We start from the raw sequence: 19,643 nt of genomic DNA on the forward strand, positions 1-19,643 counted from the left end.
TCTATAGGTTGCCTCAACCTACGCTGGCGCTACCTGTGAAAACCTCATGAAAATCGTTTCTATTGCTGCTACGTATGCGGTGAACACACACTGTCCGAAAAACTTCTGCGGATTCCAGTTACTACAGTGGTTCCTGTGATATGTACATATGTGGCTGGAATACCCTGGAGGTTCCATGTAGTGGGGCTTGAGGAAGAAGCTAAAATTTTCAAAATTAACTACTGATGGCATATACTTCTACAACCCCTTGAAAATTCTTCTAGTAGTTTTGGAAGGACGGTTTTACAATTTCATTATTACTACAGATAATGATAAAAAGTAAAGTAAAATATACAAGACTATGAGAAAGTTTGGATATCAGGACTGATCACTATCTTGTGATATGTCAAACGGAAACAGAAGAAAGCTTTTACAATACAGAAGCAAGAATATATCTCCAAAGGGTACTGACTCGAGAATGTAAGTATTAAGGGCCTATATCAGAATATATTAAGGAAAGAATTAGAAGCAGCGCGTGATTAGCCGAGCGGTCTCAGGAGCTGCAGTCATGAACTGTACGGCTGGTCCCGGCGGAGGTTCAAGTCCTCCCTCCAGCATGGGTGTGTGTGTTTGTCCTTAGGATAATTTAGGTTAAGTAGTGTGTAAGCTTAGGAACTGATGACCGTAGCAGTTAAATACCATAAGATTTCACACATTGGAAAAGAATTATAACAATTAGGAGCCTGGCAGAAAATGGTAGAATAATGGAAAATAATGAAAACGCAACAAATAAGCAACAAATGAATCATTTAGAATGAAAGAGAAATATCGTCGAAGGTGTGGATTAAAAATTTGATCAATAGAAGTTGCCGAAGAAATACACGAAAAACAAACAGCCTATCTTGCAAAGCCTACTGTGGAAAATAAACAAATCTATAAACAGTTCAGGGATGGCACTAAAGGGGTAATGAACAGAGCCCGGCAGCAAGCATGGGACCAATACGTTACTAACATAGAACATGATATTCTTGGCCATCACCAGATAGTGTATAAATGGTTCAAATGGCTCTGAGCACAATGGGACTTAACATCTGAGGTCATCAGTCCCCTAGAACTGATAACTACTTAAACCTAACTAACCTAAGGACATAGCACACATCCATGCCCGAGGCAGGATTCGAACCTGCGACCGTAGCGGTCGCGCGTTTCCAGACTGAAGCGCGTAGAGCCCCTTGGCCACAGCGGCCGGCAGATAGTGTAGGCTATAAATCTTTGCAAACATTAAATAATACAGAAAAGTATGCAACTCGTTTGATTAGTATTACGACATCGAATTACAGCAGAGGCAATTAAATATGGAGGATTATGACAACGCCTTCTAGTAAATATAAATAAAGTGCGTTTTGTAGAAAATATTCAGTAAGAACTCAGATAGTACATAATGAAAAAACAGTTGAACATGTGAAACACTTTAACTGTACTGGATGTAAAATGCGAAGATGCTATGCAGATTAAGTTGAGTAGATGTAGACGTTTATGTGAAACAATTAACAGAACTGTGACGGTACAGCCCGTCACCATGCACGCACGTAAGTTGAAATTCCTGTAGCTGCTCGCCATGTCAGAAGGGCGCTTAACTGTAACTGACGCCTCCGCCGCCCTAACCGATGGTGGCGCTGTGGCGGGACCTGTAGCCGTGTCGGTTGGAGCTGACGACGAGAACACGGCAAGTGCCATATCTGGGTTTCCAAGGAACTATAGCTCAATGGAAGAGGGGTCAAAACGGGCGAACCCCTGTCCCGGCTTTTTCCCTAGATACTCGACCATTTCCGAAAAAACGATGCTCAAAGTTTTCTATGTCAACTATATTTCACAAAAATCACATTTATTATATTGTAAGATGGCAAGAAGTATGCCTCTTACATGAAGTCATTAAAGATCACCGAACTCATGTTGAGCGAACAGTAGGGCTGAACAAAAATTACTGACAAGGCACAATGCATCTTGTAGATGGTATAGTATGGACATAAAGGAATAATTAATGTTGGATGATGGTTTTAAAATAATTCATGCGACTTGAAAACTTTGTGGAAATGCGTCGATTTACTGGAGGCTAATTTATCCCATGGAAGTATTCAGAGTTGACTGCGGCCAGGCTGGGAAGAGGCGAAGGGAAGCGACAATAGGCAGCTTAGAGCGGCTCAAACTCTGAGAAAGCGGTAACAGAGTGCGGCCTCCAGCTGCCTTAAGATGAGTGACATTGAGGGGGTGGTTGACCCCATGTTGGTGTATCGGGAAGCAGACAAAGAACTTTTACGCTTGTTGATAAATGTCCGTTGTCCCGTGTTCAGTGAAACATACAAGAAAGCCATGCAAAGCTATGGTGGAGCGGTCAACAGAGACCAAAATATGCATGTTCGTGACTATAGCAACTTCACGCTCAATTCACAGTCCACAGAGTCTGAAGTAAATCAGGTGAAGAGCGGCAGAATGAAATACGCTGGCCTCCGATGGAAATGTAGGACCAAGCAATCTGAAGTACTCTCCTGCGAGTCAGAATTTCGGAAAAACTGGTGTTTTATGCAGATGCTAACCTTGAGGGGGGTGCCAGGGAGGAACTAAATAGCAGAAGTTGAGAGGAAGGGAAATTTTGTGGGAATTTGTTCACTTCCCAGAGCAGGCATTGATCGGTGCTGGGAAGCGACGCATAATTAACGCGACTTGCACTGCATTTGGTGTACCTGATTTTGCTTTCATTCAGCTATGTAGTGCCACTATGGGGATGCAAATCAAGTTTACTTTAAATACACATTGCAACCGTTGTGAGCGTTTGACACATTTAAGACCGGACGTGGTGAGTTGATCTTAGTCAAGAATGCCATTTAGGCAACAAAGGCGCTGTCAGCAACACCTCACTGAGTTTGAACGAGGTCGTGTAACATAGCTACGAAAAGCTAGCTGTTCCTTCTGTGATACTGCAGAAAGACTTGGCAGGGAAATACCCACTATACATTACTGGCATCGATAGTCACTAGAATGTAAGGATGCAAAAAGACAGGGCAGCATATGGCCATGTTCCAATACCAAGAAGGATGACAGTCGTGTCTGTCGAATGGTTCTGGTGCATACTACTGCATCTGCAGCTGCAGTCTAAACAGCGCTTAGCACCACAGTGTCACATCAGACTGCTACACATCGGTTACATCACGGACTGCTCCAAGCCAGACGCACTGTAGCGTGTATTCCACTGCCTCCGCCATTTGCGACTTCGATGGTGTCAAGTGTGAGCTCATTGGAGGGCAGGGTAGACGTCTGTTGTCTTTTTTGATGTAAGCTGGTACTGTCTCGGTGTCAGTGATGGCCGTATGTTGGTTACAAGGAGGCTAGTTGAGGGCCTGTCTGCATGCTACATACATTGCACCTACACGTGGAGCTATGGTCAGGAGCGCGATATCGTATCACAGCAGGAGCACCCTTGTCCCACGCATTCCGACTGCAAATTTGTACGCCAGTCTGCTTATTCAACCTGTTGTGCTGCCATTCATGAACAGAATTCCAAGGGGAGCTTCCAACACACTCGCCGATGTTCCACTGTTGTAACCCAAAATACTGTACAGATTGTCGATATGTTTTTCTGGCCTGCTCTACCACCAGTTCTGTCTCCAGTCGAGCACATACGGGACATCATCGGACGATAACTCTAGCGTCATCCACAAACAGCATTAATCGACCCTGTATTGACACACGAAGTGCAATGGGCAAGGAACTCCAGCCCACGAACTGACATCCGGCAACTGTGCAACAAACTGGATGCTTGCATTCAAATTTCTGGCTGTCACACTGGTTATTAATGTATTGGCACTTCACATTTGCAGTGGCTTATCTCGCAATGTTGCAATGTTAATTACTTAAATACATTACCTAGACAATTGTGTGCCAAATGTACGGTAGAAGCTGGTCAAATGTTGGATGTGTGCATCAGGATAATATTTTGTATTTCATTTGTGATGTCTGTACAACAATGAGCTAAACAATGATAAACTGAGCACAAATAATAACAATAACAATATTGTTTTAAAATCATTGCAGTGTATAATTAACAAATGACATTACCACAGAAAATACAATGGCCGATACTGCAAGACACTTTCTACACCCCTTCTGAAAGTAGCTCTTTTACTTTCGATGTAGTTAAGAACTATAAACAAAAGATAAAGATCATGACACTGTGCTATTTATAGAACATCTCTTGTGGTAACGCAATAGGGTATTTAAAATAACGGTTAACCATAACAGATATCCAGTAAAGTTAAAAAAAACTGGCTCATATTGCAAGACTTCCCGCAAGCACGAAAAAAAATAATTATTCACGAATGTTATGGTTTTGTCTTCATGCGCTAGGTGCGCTGCTTTAGCATCACGTGACTAGGGGGCCCTAGAGCATAAGTATGTGAATCAGTCTCGTGGGTCACGAAGGGTTGCCAATGGTTGGTGTACTATATCATTATCTAAGAGAAACAGATATACGATGAGGCTAAATATCATGACCACCGTCTAGTGCCGTTCCAGGCGTGTGAAGCGGCCACAAAACTCCCCCTAACTGAACCCGATGGAACATATCTACTCCGTGCTCATAAAACACCTGCCTGCAATTTATGGGATTTGTGTGACCTGTGAGCAGACATCACGTGCGATATACTTGCGGAAACCTGCTGACTGCATGCCGAATCGCTACCGTATTGCGATCCAAAGGTGAACCAGCATGCTGTTAAGAAATGAAATAGTCAGAAACATTTTTCACATGTTCCTTAATGTCTGTTTTCCTTACGTGTGGTCATATAGTGTAGAAATCGTACTCTGTAAAGTCCACCACTTCTGCGTAGTGGTCCTCCTCCTTCAGTGCCTCCCACTTACCACGTTGATATCGATTTCCTTCTCCCAAACCGAATCTCTCATGATGCCTGCATTGTTGATAACAATGTCCAGTCGGTTGAATGTGGATTTGGCTGCCTTGAAGGCCTCTGCAACAACAATAAACGGACACCATTAATAAAAGTCTCGACATGTTTGCGTACAGTGAAACAGATGTTGACTTACTGCAAGAGCAATTTAAGTGCATATTTAGTCAGTTTTGGGTTGTTAATCCATATCAGAAATGAGTATGTTTCATCCTGAAAAAACTAGTTTATTACAGTTTGCACTATAGGAAGCTAGAGACATGACAGAAATCTGATAAGTACATAGTTGAACACACTTTACAGAAAAAAAAAATCATTTAGGTTCGCTTACACGATTTTCCACGCACGTTGCCGATAGGCTTGATAAAATTATTTGAACAAGTATAATCCATGACGTGAACTTAATGGATACCAGCAGAAAAAGATACACTCTACGACGAAAATAAATTTTGTAAGTAGACTGCAGTAAGCTAGTGTTCTTTAGCCTCAGCTACCAAACAAATGATCTAAAGTCGATGTGCAATATCATTACAATACCTAAACAGTTGTATGTAAATATTATTGTACATAATTTGAAAGATATCTAGGATAAAGATTATTAGCAGGCATTCATAAATCTGTGTTTCGTATTCTTAACAGTCAGCAACAACGCAGGTGATCCAAAGTTGTCACGTAATAATGTCACATTACTTGAACAATATTACATCAGTACCATTCTCGATTATTTTAGTTTACGTGCACGAATGGCAGAACACCCAGTGGACCAGAAGCCGTTGTGAGTTCAGCGAGTGCAGTAGCATCATGCCAGTAGCTCACAGCTCGTATAATTGCGAAAAATGTTTTCAACAGGAGCCCTGCATGTGTCACTGGGCAAGAGAAAGATACCCACAAGAGACAAAATTGGTAGTAATCAACAAAATGTTACTCTAAATACGAACTGAGTTCTTACAATACTTTGATATTTCAAATATGCATAAATTATTTTTATTTCGCTTTTTTTGTTTCAAGGAAATGATTGTGAATATTCAAATGTATCAATTGAAAGCAGAGCATATTTCACAAGCGGAGTATACGATTTAGTCCGCCTACAACAGCCGAAAACAAATCAAAGCGGAAACTGTATCTGCTGAGTATGGAGGAGGGAAGGGAGGGTGCGGTGGGGAGGGGGGGGGGGGGGGGGGACTGGGTTTGGATTGTTTTAGTGAATGATAGGCACAGTGCAGAAGAATACCATTTTGACTCTGATCGCTCCGTCTAGGATCCTGACTATGAACCAAGTTACAGTGATACACATCTCATGGGTAAATAAATCAGTGCCATAAAAGAGAGTAACAGTGTTCTAACATTCTGCGTGGTGTCTGTCTGTTCTATATCGTGTCTCCCGCTTACACGCAACGACGCTTTGAGCGTGTTTTTTTAGGGAATTGACTACTTTGAACCTGGGACCTGTTGCTGGTAAGGAGACGCCAGACCACACATGACATGTAGAGTTCAGTGAGACTAGCGATGATAGAACCAAATACTTAATGATTTCAGCGTCAGCTCCACTGCACTCCCTGTAAAAGAGTCTTAATACTAACTAAATTTAGTAGAAGGGGTTCAAGGATTTCCTATTTTTAGTTAGCTGGTAAAATAACGTCGAAAAAGCAGTTACGTTTACCATTGGAAATTTTATTCTACTCGCAAAACATTGTTTATAAATTGCACTATTGATCAAAGAAAATGCTTTAATACTGGATGGTAAAAACCAACTGCGCTCAACAAAAATATGAACGAATATTCCCTGAATGGGTTTCCAAGCTCTACAGTGGATCGAAGGATGACCTATGCCATATAACATCTATAATCTAGGTTTAAATTAAGTTTCAAAAAAGAGAAAACTATCAAAATGGTCTACAGTGGTCCTCAATTATCTTTAATTACTTATCTAACTTGTCGTAAATTACAGTGGCTGATGTGGCTTCTCAACAACTATATAACAGAAAAATCATCGCGTTTCAGATTTTTACTTCAAGTGGCAAATGTGAACACCATGAGCTTTAACTGACGATCGACACTAGTATTACGCAAAAAGGGGGTGTAACAAATGAGACTTCTGCAGTTCTGAGTGAAGCTTTATGCGCTGTAATGCGGCATCGCGTGCGTTCATTGCCTTGTCGGGCAGCACAGCTCCGATCACCTCGCTGTCTCGTAAGCAACTCTTCCCTAACTTGTCCTCACTATTATTTACCGTAGTTGGTTTAAAAAAACTACCTGGCTGTGTTTCCATCTGACCAATCAGGGTCTCAATGCTAACCTTAAGCTCCGCCTACAAAAATTCTGTCTATCCAATGAGAAACGTTATACTTTTCGTGGTGGGGCAATGTTATTAAAGTTTGCTACGTAACAGAGACGCGTAAAAGTCTCACGCTTAAACTTGCAGCTGGTGTGGTCCTTTTAGTGTTATCGTAAGATCTGTAGTATGCTTCTGGAGGGCTCTAGCTTTTAACATGGGCTGGGGGTGGTCCTAGCGGTTAGCTGGCGACGTGGGTGTCCGTCCCTTATCGCAGGGCCTTCCAGCTTAACACGGTTCTGCTCTCGGCTTATGTTCTCGTTTCTCCCCTCGGAACTGCATCTGTCTCACGGTGGGAAGGTATGACATGCATTTAGGCATTTAGGCATTTGTGGTATTCCATTTGCTCACTCGTTACTCGTATTACTTTGGTTAATTTAATGTCACGATTTATTAGGAGCTATGTGACATACTACTGGATTTGCTTATCATGTCAGCGTTTTCATGGAAGGTGTTGAATTTGCCTGACACCTTACAGTGTTAAACGATCGAGATTGGAAAAAGTGATTTCAAAAAATGGAAAGAGAATATAATTAAAACTCAAATTAAAAAACTGAACTACGTAAAGATTCTATTGTATAGTACTTAAATAAAAATAATAAGAAAGTGAGAGTCCACCAGAAGTTTTTTTTAAAAACTTCATCTATATCAGCTAATGTCATTGGTACTGAACATAAAGCGAAAGGTGAGAGAGGACTTTTGATAGGAAGTGTTAAGGAAGACAAAAGCAGGGGTTGCACATGGAAAAACATACAAATGTAATGTCATTAGTCGAGGAAATCCACAAAACGACTGGACTTAGACCCCAAACTAAATATGTCTAAAATGTATATTATGTACAAGGAAGAATACAAATATTTCAAGCCATTCAGTGAAATAACTTACAGAAGAATATTCTGTCTCAACTACATTCTCAGATTTTACTAATGTAAAAAGTATTACTGTCAGAAGCGTGTGAGTGAGGAGTTATGAAGAAAAGCAGGCACTCGAGACAGATCGTAATGATCATATTTCAGGGAAAAATGAATGGAATCACGTAAAAGTTGCTGTTGAACGAAAATGTAAAGTAGGCAATACATGTAAGTATTTAACAATTTATTTACAATCTATCTTTCAAATACTTTCAATTGAAGTCAGTCCGATGTACTACAGTCTGAAAATTTGTCCATACACTTTCACTATGTATGAAGTTCGTGAGGCATACGATGCATTCTGCTATGCTTGGATTGAGGTAAACTATCTAGAAGTTATATAAACCTTCTGCTTCCACCATTACAACAGAAAAAATAGAAGTCAGGGAAATAAAATTAAGCAGCTAAAGTGAAATGTTTTCGATAACAAAAATGCAAACCAGGCATGTTCGGGTACAGTTAGAATCATTCATTAGATCATAAATTATTAGATTAGAACTTATTAGATCATATATTATATATAAATATTGACTAACAAGGTCTTTATCGTGAGATTATGAAAATAAGTGGCACGAAAAAGAAGTGCCTAACACAGTTATGCAAAAGGGAGTCTTTCCTGAGGAATATCAGTCTTGAAATAAGTCTCTTCCTATACTTCATCAGCACACATCGACAGAGTTCTTGGACATAGTATAGAGGACATGACGCAGATTTATAAAGTGCAGGGAATAAACAACTTCTTCAGCGTTTTAAATTTATTTAATGAGCTAAAAAGTTATTGGTTATACTGATTGCAGTTATTAGTGATGTGTTTTTATAAAATATAACTTTGCTCAAGTAGATAATTTCAGTGATGTCTGCCAAAACCATTAAAGTCCAGCAGCATTTGCTTTTTCTGTTAATCACTTAACAATAATAATCCATTAACTAGCCAGTTATGCATTAATCTTTTCTAGACATCATTATTAGTTAATTACTGCAGCGTAACAGTGCCTTAGAGGAAACAATTATTTGTAAATTAATAAAGCAATTAAAAATTCATTTGTTTACCCATCTTGAGTTGTAAGGAACGATATGTAATAATTACTTGAAAGAAGGTGAACTTCTTAGCCGAGACAGTTTGTAAACAACCTTTGTCGTTGATTACGAGTTTTGGTAATCATGGTTACCATCTTCAGATCTGGATAAAAGGTTATTACGTGTCTCCTGTACCAGCTGTACAAGTACTGTTTCTAAACCATTGCTAAGTATGTGAGGGACGAGCTGCACGATGCAGCAGCAAGTCAAGTTGACAATATACAGAGTAATTCGCATAAAGCTCGTGTTCCATAACACATACTTCACTGCAGCCAGTCTGGCGAGTCTAGCGGTGCCCTGCCGTGGATGAAGTGCACAGTAGCGTGTGATATGGGACATGAGCATTGAGCGAGTAACTCTGTTTGTTATGGTTCTAACCAAGACTAGCCGATGCATCGTTCATCTCGTGCCTCATACACCTGATAATGTGTTAGAAGGAGTACTTGTATAGCTTGTTGACTGGAATACTGTCTTTGAAATTCTGAAGATAGCTTGGCTAAAATACAGTGAGCGAAATGCTATTTACAATTTGTACAGAAACCAGACAGCATTTATAAAAGTAGAGGGGTATGAAAAGGAAGCAGTGGTTGAGAAGGCACTGAGACAGGATAGTAGCCTAACCCCAATGTTATTCAATCTGTACATTTAACAAGCAGTAATAGAAAACAAAGTAAAACGTGGACTAGGAATTAAAGTCCAGGTAGAAGAAATAAATACATAGTAATTCTGTCAGAGACAGCAAAGGAATTTGATTAGTAGTGAATGGAATGGAGAGTGTCTTGAAAGGAAGATATAAGATGAAGATCAACAAAAGCAAAACAAGGATAACGGAATGTAGTCCAAGCGAATCAGGTGATGCTGAGGGAATTAGATTAGGACACACTTAAAGTAGTACATGAGTTTTGCTATTTTGACAGAAAAATAGCTATTGATTGTCGAAGTAGATAGGATATGAAATGTAGACTGGCAATGGCAAGAAACGCGTCTCTGAAGAAGAGAAATTTGTTAATATGAAATATAGATTTAAGTATCAGGAAGTCTTTTCTGAAAGTATTTGTATCGAGTTAAGCCATCTATGGAGGTGAGACAAGTACGATACACCGTTTAGAAAATGAGAGAATAGAAGATTTTGAAAAGAGGTGCTAAATAGGAATGGTGAAGACTATATGGGTGGATCACAGTAAGTAATGAGGGGGTACTGAACAGAATTAGGGAGAAAAGAAATTTGTGGCACAATCTGACTAGGGGAAGGGACCGGTTCACAGGACACATATTGAGACATCCAAGGATCACCAACTTAGAACTGGAGGGAAGTGTGGGGGATAAAAACCGTAGAGGGAGAGGAAGAGATGAATAGAATAAGCAGATTGAGAAGGATGTAGGTCACAGTAGTTGTTTGGAGACGAAAAGGATTTAACAGGATAGAGTAGTTTGGAGAGGTGCATCAAACCAGTCTTAGGACTGAAAATCACAAAAACAACAACTTGTGAAACTGGTATAGGAGACATGTAATCATCCGTTATCTAGATTTCGAGATTGTTAACATGCTTATCGAAACATATAATCAACAATGAAGGTTATTTACAAGCGTTCTTGGCTAAGAAGTTCATCTTCTCTGAAGTAAATAAAAATTCTTTTTTCTCAAAACTTGCTAAAATGTAAGTAACGGGTTTTTGAAGGAAGCCCATACGCACTTTATTTTTTCTGCGGCCTTTTTGAAATTATGTCTTCAGGCTGCACCACAGATCAGAATTAGTGCTTCCGTTCCCAGGGCATCAGTACGGAATACAGCGACACGTAAACCTTCCCGCATCAGGACTTGATTGTTTTACTGACGAGTGAGTATTTCCTATTGGTTGTTATGGAGAGTAGACAGGTAATTTTTTTATCATAATGTCGATTGTACACTATGCGATCAAAAGTATTCGGACACCTGGCTGAAAATGATTCACAAGTTCGTCGCACCCTCCATCGGTAATGCTAGAATTCTATACGGTGTTGGCCCACCCTTAGCCTTAATGACAGCTTACACTCTCACAGACATACGTTCAATCAGGTGCTGGAAAGTTGCTTGGGGAATGGCAGCCCATTCTTCACGGAGTGCTGCACTGAGGACAGATATCGATGTCCGTCGTTGAGGCCTGACAGGAAGTCGGCCTTCCAAAACATCCTAAGGTGTTCTATAGGATTAGGGTCAGGACTCTGTGCAGGTCAGTCCATTACGGGCATGTTATTGTTGTCTAACCACTCCGCCACAGGTCGCCCATTATGAACAGATGGTCGATCATGTTGAAAGATGCAGTCGCCATCCCAGAATTACTCTTCAACAGTGGGAAGCAAGAAGGAGCTTAAAACATCAATGTAGGCCTGTGCTGTGATAGTGCCACGCAAAACAAGCTCCAACGTTCACCGGGCATTCGCCATAACCACAGCCTGCCATCAGGCCGCCACATTGTGTACCATGATTCGTCACTTCACACAACGCTTTTCCACTGTTCTGTTCAGTCGTCGAATGTTTACGATCCTTACACCAAGCGAGGCGTCGTTTGCCATTTACCGGCTTATGAGCACTAGTATGTTCTCTTGGAAAACTCATCATTTAGGGTTCTGACAAATCTTATTTAGCAGTCAGACTGGAGGTTAAGAGGTTTCATTATGCTAGCGATATGCAGAGTGAGCAGTAGAATCAATAAAACGAAGAGACTAGGAAGCCTGTTGGAAGTGGTTGCAGAGAGGGGACGCTACCTTCCAGTGAGCTGCTGTTGGTGACGTCCGCTTTGACGAAGACGACCTTCCCCTTTCCGAAGTGCGTCTCCAGCTCCTCCACGGCCTTCTTCCCCGCCGCCTCGTCAGCATCCGTCGCCACGATCTGGAAAAGAAAATTCATTTGCAGCGCCAAGGAGAAAGCATCGGAGCTCTAATTTGGATTTCCTGCTGCACCCAAGGAGTCGGCTCAGTTGTTAGGCTATTTGAGCACGCCACCACACCTGACTAATTTTCATTGTTCTGCATCTACATCTACCTGTACATCCGAGGATTAAACTTTAGTAGGAGACACAATTGATTTACAACTGTTGCAGTTGTAGTGTATAACTTGTTGCGAAGGGAGTAGAAGTCGTGGTATAACCTAAGCACCACCAGTTGTCTCGGTAGTTCGAACGGAGCGGTCTGTTATCTGACGAATCCCTGTAACCGTTCTGAAGTGAATGCCATGAAGCTTTTCCTTCAGTTTAGGAATCAGGTTGAAGTGTCAAGGGCTTAAGTCCGGGGAGTTTGGCTGATGGTACAGCACTTCCCAGAGTCATCGACCGAACAAATCAGCCAGAAAGGTCGTAGACGGCCGAGCATCGCCCTACACAAGGCTGGGCGGCTTCTCTCTCTACCCTCTTCAATTTTGGAACACCGCCTGCTGCCAGTTAACAGAAAGAAGAGGCGACACGTTGTGCAAGAGCCGCACTTCATTTTATATTGGAATGCTCGGACTCGTATAGCGGAATATGTGGCCGAATTTTTCGATCGATGGCGGTGGGAAGTGCTACACACCCACCGAACTCGCCACAACTTGATTCCTAAATTGCTTTAGAACTGTTTCAGAGATTCGTCAGGCAACAGACCGCCCCATTCGAGCATCAACACAGCTGGCGCTGCTAAGGATCTCCCATAACTCCCACATCGCTGGCGATGGGTTATACTCAGTGCTGGTGGCTGTGGAGAAGGACAGTAAGACCTTGAAACACGTACCCATTTTGTGTGAGTTGTAAATAAACAGTTGCCGCTATTAATGTTCCAACCCATGCACTTGCTCCGAAGACTTCTGTGAAGTGAATGGCAGAGGGTATTTGACGTAGTGTCGGTTATTAGCGCTTCTTTTCTTTCCATTGAGGTATGGAGCGCGCGCGCGAAGAATGAGTGTTCGGACGCCTCGGAACTATAATTAGTCCCATCTTGTCCTCGCGGTCACCACGCCCGTGACACGATGGGCGTTGTAGTATATGTCTCGATTCATCCCTTAAAGTTGGCTCTTGAAACATTGTGAGTAGGCTCCCACGGGACAGTCATCTTCAGCCGTCCGCCAATTCAGTTTCTTCAGCATCCCTATGTTGACCTCTCAAGTGTGAAGCAAACGATCCCTATGTTGACCTCTCACGTGTGAAGCAAACGTATTGCCATTTCGTGCTACATCTCTGTCTGCAGCACTTCAAAATAGGCGCGCCGCCAGTTACGCCCCCGCATTTCCTACAGCCGCCACCGCGGCGCGAGGGCGCTGCCACGGGCAGTTACCCCGCTGCCAATGAGGTGCAAGCATCCCTTCTCCGGAGATCCACCGACGGGTCAAATATTCACGCACAGACCGCCTTTTTGTGTGTTTGCCATTTGAACAACATTTACACTCTTCCATGTTGTCCAGGGCTCGATATCTTTCGAATAGACATTTCACCGAAGAACTGAAGAACGACAGATTTATAAATATTTCCTGTCTGTATGTATTTCTACAATCAAATTTATAAATAGTAACTCGCGTTGAAGCTACAGCAACAAAGTTATGTATTATTTTTACTATTTGATATTAAATGTAGAAAACATTAATATCTTAATTCTGTGTTCATGAACGGCACTTGTTCCACACTGCGTGGAGGGAAGTTACAAAAGTGTCGACATGCTGAGAGATGAGTGACACTGAAGGTCCAGCAAGTCAGATCTGGAGGTGTGCCCAGAGAACGCAACACTTAACAGCGAGCGCTCATGTAAAGCAGGAAATTCGTAATCCAGTGTCGATTAGACATAAATTTTTAATTCCATGACGTATTCATCGATCTATTAAGCTTTTTTATTCACTCTGAAATTTATTTGCACTAGAGGCAAAAGAACAATGCCGCTTGGAGAACGATAGTGTTTTCCGATCTATTTACACGAATCCATATTCGTTTATTCTTTGCTCAGTCTAAGGTTCTAAAAAAGTTGGTCTAGTACTGCTGAGAACAGTCATGGTGGCATGAAATCTCCTTGCCTGAGCCATGTTTCAATTTTGAATTCCTCGCTGTCCTGGTGAAGTCTAGTGCGAGCTGTAGAAGTGAGGTATATATTTTTGCAAATGAATTTCTCGGGTATGCCGCCAGACAACACTCTGCAGGTCGTGCAGTGTTTCACCGAAAAAACTGTGTCACAATATGACGTGGTGGTAGTTGCTGTCGTCACTGCTGTAGGATCAGACTGGCGGTACTCAGGGTCACAAGCAGAGATCCGGCAAAAGTCGAGAAGCGCTCACAGATTGATGACGGAAGCGATAGTGGAGTCCCCTTCCGGGAGCCAAAGACAGGCCTTCTGCACGTGCGCAGGTGTTGCTGTGGTTAGAAGCTGAATCGACTTTCTGCTATGCAATGTGGTGCGTCAGAAATCGGAAGTTCCTGTTTCTCCCGTTTTAATTTAACGGCGCCCCGTGCTGGAGCCCACGCTGGGCTTAGGTGAAATCTCGCATCCCTGTTGATAAGAATGTCTGCAGTACAGATACGTGTGGCCTCCTTGATTACACAATCCAGGTATGATGATGCCGAGGATAAAACTTCAGTCGTCACCTATTTTCTTCCACATACCAGCTAGATTACGATCAATGCCTTATTTGTCCAGGTCTATAAGTGCAGCATTCTTGTTATTCTGACTCAACAGTGTTCTCAGAGTCTTGTATTACCAGAGTGGTAACATACATTCAATCATCCATTCTATAACTATGTTCCTGTGCTAACATAAGCTATCGCTAGCACACCAGGCGGCAAAGAGGTTGTAAGAAGATCAAGGCCAAAGAAAGACTGGCAAGAAACGCGCCGCCAATGCCCTGTCAGCGGACAGTATTTAGATGGAGGGCCCAGTCAGTCATCCAGTGGGTCACCGAGTCGAGTCATCAGGAGCAGTCCAGTCACAGACAGTCTCAGTCTCAGTCTCAGGCAACACATAGCGAGCAGATTAGTGTGCACAGCAAAAGTGTACTTCACCAACAGTAAGGCTGACGTGGAGTATTACAGAAGAGCTTGTACCACAACCACTCAACTATCTCAAGTTAAGTAGCTTCCTGTTTCACTTAATAAAGAACCCTGTTAACACATCTATGTGTTTGTCTTATAGCAGGGGGATACTGGCCACCAAACGAAATGCTATCCTTGCTTCCCATAGACTACAGTGACAACCATACAACACAAAAGTTCCCACCCGTGAAGTGCTACATTCACTTCTCTTCCCTTGCTAGATTTACCTATAACGTCTTTTATATGCTTTTCATGTGGGAGGGGAGACTAACCGACATATAGTCACGTGTATCCACGATCTTGTGAAGCAGAAAACTTACAGTATTTTTCTAATTTTGGGAAACTGTCTTCCTATAGATATATTTCTATATCTGTACTCTGAAAAACACTGAAGAACATGACAGAGGGCGCTTAGCATGGTATTACTGAGCGAGGTGACGCAGTGGTTAGCACACTGAATCGCATTCGGGAGAACGACAGTTTAGACCCCTGTCCATACATCCAGATTTATGTTGTCCACGATTTCCCTAAATCACTTGAGGCAAATGCCGAGATGATTCCCTTGTAAGGCTACGGCCAATTTCCTTTCCCATCCTTCCCTAATCAGAGCTCATGCTCTGTCTCTAACGACCTCGAAATCGACGGGACGTTAAACACTAAGCTCCTCCTCTTCCTTAGCAACATACTTCATGTTAAAGCTTCTTCTCGTTCCCTTTACGATATGGAGCGTGGGAAGAAACTTTCAAGAAACAGTATTAAGTGAAGAGTCTAGGTATATTATCAGTCCTGTACGTATCTTGATCGCGAGGACAGAATTATCTAAGCAGCCAAAGTTTGTAGGTAGGCTTTCACGGCATAGCTGGCACCTGTGGTCAGCGGTTCTTCCCCATGTTGTGCCTGGAAATTTTAAACCTGTGACCATTCGGTCCACGTATTTTCGTATACGTCTAGTGTCCGATGTCAGGATAATTTGGTACGAGTCCCACATTTTTAGTAATATTCTAACATGGAGCACACAAACGATTTGTAAGCAGTCTCCTTTGTAGACTGAATGTATCCCAGTATCCCGCCATCGAATATAATCTGTAAGTAATTCATGCATACATCCAAAAAGTAAATTCATTTTATTTACTTTTATTTCGTTGATGTTTCCCTTGACACACAATATTCTCCATGCTCTTTTTCTTTACTTTTTTAGGGTTCCAGACCTCAATCGGTAAAAACAGAACCCTCACCGAGTCATTTTACTGGCCATCCCTCCATCTGTCTCTCTGTCTAACTGTTAAAAAACCTTTTTCTCACGAACGGATAGTCGTTATGAAGCTGAAATTTATGTCACTTACTAAGGTCTATCGCCCCCTGCAGTGTAAAAAGATGAAGCTTCTAAGTCAATGCAATCGAAAGATGCGGCCATTTATGTCACACAGTCTCACTTATCGAAACCCATATGGTTAACTTCTGCAGGAAGCAAGGTTTTCTACATCTACATATATACTCCGCTAGCCACCAAGCGGTGTGTGGCGGAGGGCACAATTGGCACCAAAGTCGTATTTGCTACCCTCTGCTCCACTCGCGGATCGCACGAGGGAAAACCGAATGTCTGAACGCCTCAGCACGAGATCTAATTTGCTTTATCTTTTTACAGCACAACAAAAGGAAAGAAGTCCAGAAACTGTTAATGTGTAATTATATGACACGCAGAAAGGTCATTTTTTTATCAGTCTGTCTATTAAGACGCTTCTTCTCAGGAAAGGAGTGACGTATGAAGGTGAAATTTATGTAACATACTAAAATCTGTGTCCCTTGGCGGTGTAATAACTGTAATCTTCTAAGACACGGCTATTTCCATACTCGAGAAATCATTCATCAAAAGCTGTAGGTTCCTTCCCGTTGGCTTAAGGTCATGATAACTGGGAAAAAGCGAAGTCTTGCAGTACAAGCAAAACAGTAAAATCAGAAAATTATTAATTTATACTTATATCATACGGAGAAAGGATTTTTTTGTCATTTGTTATCTGACTGCCTGTCTCTCAATCTGTTAAGATCCCTTTTCCTCAGTAATGGTAGACGTAATTTTGTCTTTTTCGATACCGATAACAGGCAGAAATCGTCGAAATTCTCGGTTTCTGGGTTGGATGAACTGTCTGTACACATAATTATGTTTGAACGAAACCCTTAGTTTACGAGTCCTTCTCGGACTTGCCAGGTTCTTTTTTTTTTTTTTTTTTTTTTTTTTTTTGTGAGCGCGGTTATTTTATGTGTCAAGATTAGCTGCTCCAAGCTCTCTCTTTCTTCTAAGCAAAATTTCTGAGAGATTTTCTTTGTCCTTGGAAAAAAGCAGTAATTATAACAATAATAAGAAAACTTGAGAAAAGAGAAGTCTAGAAGGACAACGACATAGAGCAGGTTCGTACAACAAGGCAGGGGTAGCTTTAGCCATACAGTGGTCAGGCTGTTAGCCGCCGTATGTGCCGAGGCTGTCAGTGAGGGATGAGCAGAGGCAGCGACTCACCTTGGCGCCTGCAGTCAGCAGCGCCCTGCTGAAGGCTCTGCCCAGACCGCCTGCGGCCCCCGTGATCAGCGCCACCTTGCCAGAGGGGTCCATCCTGCAACACGGGACACCGTCTCAGCAACAAGCGTGTCAGCTACAGGCTCAACAAAAAAATGGTTCAAATGGTTCTGAGCACTATGGGACTTAACATCTTAGGTCATCAGTCCCATAGAACTTACAACTACTTAAACCTAACTAACACACACATCCATGACTGAGGCAGGATTCCAACCGGCGACCGTAGCAGCCGCGCGGCTCCGGACTGAGCTCCTAGAACCGCGAGACCACCGCGGCCGGCAGGCTCAACAAGCTACACCATTAAGACAGCTAAGCGTTCTCAGTTTGTCTTCCTTGTGATGTGAGCTTAGAACTGGTTCAGTTTATCAAGACAACACTGAGTAGCTCTACAGCAACGGCACACTCAAACTGCCTGCTTTCTATCTCGTTTACTGGGATGATGAATGGAAGTAAAGTGAATCACACAACACATCAAAACTAGACATGATTGTCTTGTTGGGATTGCCGCGATCGTTCTATAAATAGAAATGTGACATTTCAGTCTTTGATCGCTATTTTTTATTTTCAATGACTGGTTTCAGGCTAGCTGCCCATCTTCAGATCTGTTAGATAAAGTTAAAAATATAATTAACAAGAGAGATATAATTACTGATACAACTATCTTTGTTTACAAAAAGAAATTTCGAATTTATTACATGCCAACGTACCATATATTGCAGTTACAGAGTAACGTGTCACAACGAAAGTAATTTTTTATCTGTTAAAACCTTATATCACAGTTTGGAGAAATCTAATTGTTAACAGTAAAAAGTGCCCTCAATCTATAAGACTTGTGCATATGTATTGAGATGTTATTTTTTCACCGTACATATTAATGACGAGTGTACTTTTTAATAATAAGACAATTTTTAAGGAAAAAATATATCACTAATGTTTTTTGAGTGGACCATGAAGTGAAATAGTTTACACTATTTTACAAATTTATAAAGAAACTTAAAAATACAATTAAAACATAGATTTTCTTTCGAAAATGCGTGTTTCCTCTTCTGTGTAGAGCAAAAGCAAATGCAGAGAGGGAAATAGATAAAGTACAGTAGGTACATGAATTTTATGACAGAACCGTTAACCTAACATATTGCCTTTTGTAATGAAGAGCAGAACCTTTTAAATAAGGGGCTTAAGCATAATCCGCCAACGAACATGCAAGATTGAGACAACAAGAGAATGATCGCAGAAGTGAAGGTAGCCTGTAGGAACGCTAAGTTAACTGAATTCCAGGAGACATGTATCGTCATCAAAGCCAAAGAGGCGACAGAATACCAGAAAACATTACGTAACAGTAAATATAGTGAGCTGATGTTAGTGAAGGAAACTGGATTCTAACAACGCAATCGTGATTAAGTCAGATAAGGACAGCACCTCAGTTGTGATTTACGGAAAAGGTCATGTAGGTAAGAAAACGCAGTTTTTTCAAGAAAATGGAATTAAAGAAATCAAAAAAGATCTGACAAAGACGTTTCAGATAGATTTAAGGCTACGGTTGAAGCAATACAATTTTAATTCACTCCAAGCGAAAAAGCTAGATTAGTAAAGATGAATTTAAGAACACCTGAAGCTAGCACAAATAAAGTTGCACAAGGAGAACAAACCAATGCATGTTATTTGTAATGGCAAGGAAGCCGTTAATGAGCTCTTGAATAAGGCTTTGTACCGTAAGTTAAAATCTGCATATAAATACCAGCAAGTTTACAACGTAAAAAATAGGGTGTGTTTCGCGAACGAAGTGACGGACATTGCAAT

At 41.6% G+C, this 19,643-nt stretch overlaps 1 protein-coding gene across 1 annotated transcript in view; it reads right to left on the reverse strand.

Annotated features, from left to right (window-relative positions):
- LOC126354461 (15-hydroxyprostaglandin dehydrogenase [NAD(+)]-like) overlaps positions 1–19,643 on the reverse strand; it is a 73,828-nt gene that overhangs the window by 25,374 nt on the left and 28,811 nt on the right. Inside the window, exons 2-4 of the mRNA XM_050004159.1 lie at positions 17,787–17,880; positions 12,003–12,126; positions 4,894–5,000 (exon numbers count right to left, since the gene is read on the reverse strand). Coding sequence (XP_049860116.1) covers positions 4,894–5,000; positions 12,003–12,126; positions 17,787–17,879 — 324 coding nt within the window. The 5' untranslated portion in view covers position 17,880. The remainder of the gene's footprint in view (positions 1–4,893; positions 5,001–12,002; positions 12,127–17,786; positions 17,881–19,643) is intronic.

Source organism: Schistocerca gregaria, chromosome 3 (assembly GCF_023897955.1).
Source record: "Schistocerca gregaria isolate iqSchGreg1 chromosome 3, iqSchGreg1.2, whole genome shotgun sequence".
NCBI classification, from domain to species: Eukaryota; Metazoa; Arthropoda; class Insecta; order Orthoptera; family Acrididae; genus Schistocerca; species Schistocerca gregaria.